General features: G+C 34.1%; 1 protein-coding gene across 1 annotated transcript; it reads right to left on the bottom strand.

Moving 5' to 3' along the window:
- Window positions 1–133: 133 nt before the first annotated feature.
- LOC21394324 lies at window positions 134–2,049 on the bottom strand. The gene is made up of 3 exons (XM_010095325.2): window positions 1,547–2,049; window positions 609–794; window positions 134–424 (listed from the first exon to the last, which is right to left on the bottom strand). The coding sequence occupies exons 1-3, from the start codon at window positions 2,042–2,044 to the stop codon at window positions 134–136; spliced, it is 975 nt and encodes a 324-aa protein (XP_010093627.1). The 5' UTR covers window positions 2,045–2,049.
- Between the last annotated feature and the right edge of the window lie 1,719 nt (window positions 2,050–3,768).

Here is a 3,768-nt window from a genome sequence, read left to right as displayed (position 1 = left end):
CCCCCGTTAATTTTTTTTTTTTTTTTTTTTTTTTTTTTTTCTCTCTTTTTAACTAAGATAGAAATTTGCACTCAAAATTTCAACATTTAAAATAAAAATGTAAATTTACCGCCAGACTAAATCTGCAACCAAATCACCTGTTCTGGTAAGTGCACTTGTTTCCGAGGGTAATGGCTGTGTTCATCTTCTTCGGATCCATAACCACTGAGCACTGTATCCTCCTATAGAACTTGGGCTTAACCAATTTCCCCAAAACATAGGCTCTTGAGCGAACCATGAAGTTGAGGGTCAGCGGCACCGGTTGAATCGGCGCACCATTTGAGCTTCCCAAGCTCGCTCCCCCTCCATACAACGGAATATTCCTTCCTCTGAGCGTTACTATAACGGATCTCTGGCTCATTCTTGCCTGGTAAAATTTCCCCATCTGTAACAAAACAACCCAAAAAGTATATACGGTTGTATTCACAATTTAATACGTGAATTTTATTAATATAATATATTATTATATAAATAAAAAATATAATTATAAAATTTACATATTAAATAATAAATGTATAAAAAATGATAGAAAAAATATTCTAGATAAAGGTGGTGACATGTGTTCGTACGGTTCCAGTGGCTACGGTGAGCTGAGAATAGGAGAGATCTAGTGGTGTAGATGTGACATGGAGACCAAAAAATGTGGCAGTGTTTCGAAAGGTGAGCTTCACTGTGGAATTCATGGACACCATTTCTGTGGCCACACCTGAGAAATCTGCTCCCGCTTGGATCACAAATTGATCAAACACAATGCTCTGCCGACAAAATATTATTGCACTTATTAAGAATTCTTTCAGCAACCCGGATTTTTTTTTTCTGAAATTATACTGATACTTACCTGCTTTTTTATTTGTCTAAATTAGAGAGACACTTACAAAATATTTTTATAATCTGACCAAAAATCTAAATTATTTTGACCTCGTTCGCTTCGTGGATTCAAGTTTTTAATTTGAATTGAAATGTAATATTTTTTGAGAGTTTTTAACTGTAATAGAAAAAGTTAGATGATATATTTTTTGAGAGCTTTTAATTGTAGAAACTTAAAACTGAAAACTCGAATAAGTGAAATGAACAAGGCAAGTTGTTAATATATTTCTTGGGTTATTCTTAGCTCTTTGATAATGTTACTTTTCAACCATTCACGACAAATTATAGCTTTGAGTGTGAAAGAATCACTTAACCTCAATCTTTTAACTACATTAGTATAAATATGTCAAAGTTTTAGACCCTAACTGCTACAGGTTTTTGTCATGTTCCACTATAGATGGGATTTTCATATAATCTAATTTCCAAAAACTCAAAAAGTATTGTCATAAAATATTAATTTGATTAGGTGGGTGTTTTTGTAAAGTAAATAAATCACAAAATGTGGCAATATAAAATGTTTTTATTTTTGGTGATTAAAAAGTGACATCAAGCACAAAAATTTCCAAATGCAATTGAAATTAAAAATTAAAAAGGTTATTCAAAAAAAAAAAAAAAAAAAGAGAGAGTAGTGAGCAGTTACCTTCATAGTGATGGCAGGCTTTTGAGACCTACTTGCACCCCAGAGAATCAACGAAAACACAGAAAACAGCACAAAAAACCCCACAACAAAAGCAAGAAAATACCCACGGCGAGTGTTACCACGCGCGATTCCATCGTCGTCAAGAAGCCCTTCTTCTTCAATGGCGTCAAACCGATCCTTCCACGGCCTCCAACCAGACCCTTTCTGGTTCGACCCACTGCCATTGTTGGTGTGCTTCCGCGACCCGGAGAAGCGCGTCGACGACGAGTCACGGGAATGTGGGCCGAGCGACGAGTTGGAGTGGGAGTGCGGCGGCGAGCCCATTGGGCTCAGCACTGGGCTGGAGTTGAACGAGTTGGTCGTCTTCTCCCCATCGTGGGAGTCCCGTGATGGGCTCTGCACGTAGTAAACGGGCCGCCCGCCACGGCCCGGTGACCGCGACGGCGACGACTGCGATAGGCTGCTCACCTCTGAGTCCGTCTTCGCCAGCACCGACATCTTTTTTTTTTTGGCTTCAACAACCTTAATTTCAGTGAAAGAAGAAGGAGAAAGTGAAGTGAAAGGGAAAGAAGTCTTTTTCTTGTTCTTGTTTTTGTTTTGTTTTTTGGGTGCTAAAAAAGAGGTGGAATCTGTGGAAAGAAGGTCCTGGGATTCAGGGATGGTTCACGTTGGGGTTTATGTATTTGTTTATGGATATAAGTGGTGTGTATTTATGGCGGATAATTATTAAGACAAGGCGGACTTGACAGGTTGCATGGCTACTTGGTGATTTTTTAATGCAATTTCTGTATAAGGTTTATGTTAGGCTTTTAACATTTCTTGTTTCTTGTTTGTTCTCTTTGGGAAGGATGATTAATCAATTGGAGATATTAAATGGCAATTGTTATATATAATAAACACATCTAGAATAAGATCAAGGGAAGTTTCTTGTTATATATAATAAACACATCTAGAATAAGATCAAAGGAAGTTTCTCCTTTCTACTATATAAATTTTAGTCTATAATGGGTTTTTTTCTTCACTAATACACCTTGGATTTATTCGCATATTTGACAACTTGAACCTTACAATTTTAATTTTACTAAAAAGGATAGGACTCATAAATTTAATATTTCGTTGTACTCGTGGTCCAATTACTCAATTGATGCATGAAATTCCTCCTATTTTTACACAAATGCCCTAATTGTTGTCTATTAATTGATGTTCATGATTAATTGAAAACGTTAAATTTAAAGTCCAAATTCAAAAGTTGAGAAATATTGAGTCTAAATTATAAATGACAAATACCCTAAAAGGATATATATGACAAACGATTCAGTGTGCATTAATTCCAATTACTCGTTAAAAAAAAGGAAGATATCATGGACATGCTTAATACACTTATAAGATAATGTCTATAAGCACTTTATCAAAAAAGCGGCAGTTGTACATTTGTCTATAAAATATGTATATTTCTTCTTTAGAATGGAGATATATATTTTACCATAAAAAGAAATGTACATATTTGAAAAAGAAATATACACATTCTAAAGAAGAAATATACGTATTTTATAGACAAATGTACAAGTCCAGTGCCGGACTGGAGACTTTGCCTATATATATATATATATATATATATAGGCAAGGTCTCTGGTCAGACACTTAGAAAATGCCTGACCAGAATGGCACTTGTATATTTTTGTATAAAGTGTGTATATTTACAGTAAGTTGTGTATATTCACACGTAAGTTGTGTATATTTACATGACACTTGTATAATTGTGCAATCGTGTATATTAACATGTAAATCGTGTATATTTACATATAAATCATGTATGTTAAGTTATAAGAAATGACAATGTATATTAATCCTCAAAACATGTTTTTTTTATAGCAATTAGTGAACACATAGCATGAAAATATGTATATTAACTGATTTATTGTATTTCATGTTAAATATACATGACTTTACATGTAAATATACATGATTTACGTATAAATATACACAATTTATACATGATTATACAAGTGCATGACTGGTGTCAGGCACTTTCCAAGTGCCTGACCAGAGATAATTCCTATATATATATAGGCAAGGTCTCTGACAATTAGAAAGTGCCTGACCAGAATGATACTTGTATATTTTTGTATGAAGTGTGTATATTTATAGTAAGTTGTGTATATTTACAGGTAAGTTGTGTATATTTACATGACACTTGTATAATTGTGCAATCGTGTATATTT

Source organism: Morus notabilis, unplaced genomic scaffold (genome assembly GCF_000414095.1).
Source record: "Morus notabilis unplaced genomic scaffold, ASM41409v2 Scaffold803, whole genome shotgun sequence".
Classification (NCBI taxonomy): Eukaryota; Viridiplantae; Streptophyta; class Magnoliopsida; order Rosales; family Moraceae; genus Morus; species Morus notabilis.
Note: the sequence above shows the minus strand (reverse complement) of the source record. Positions and strands in the feature narration are given on the sequence as shown.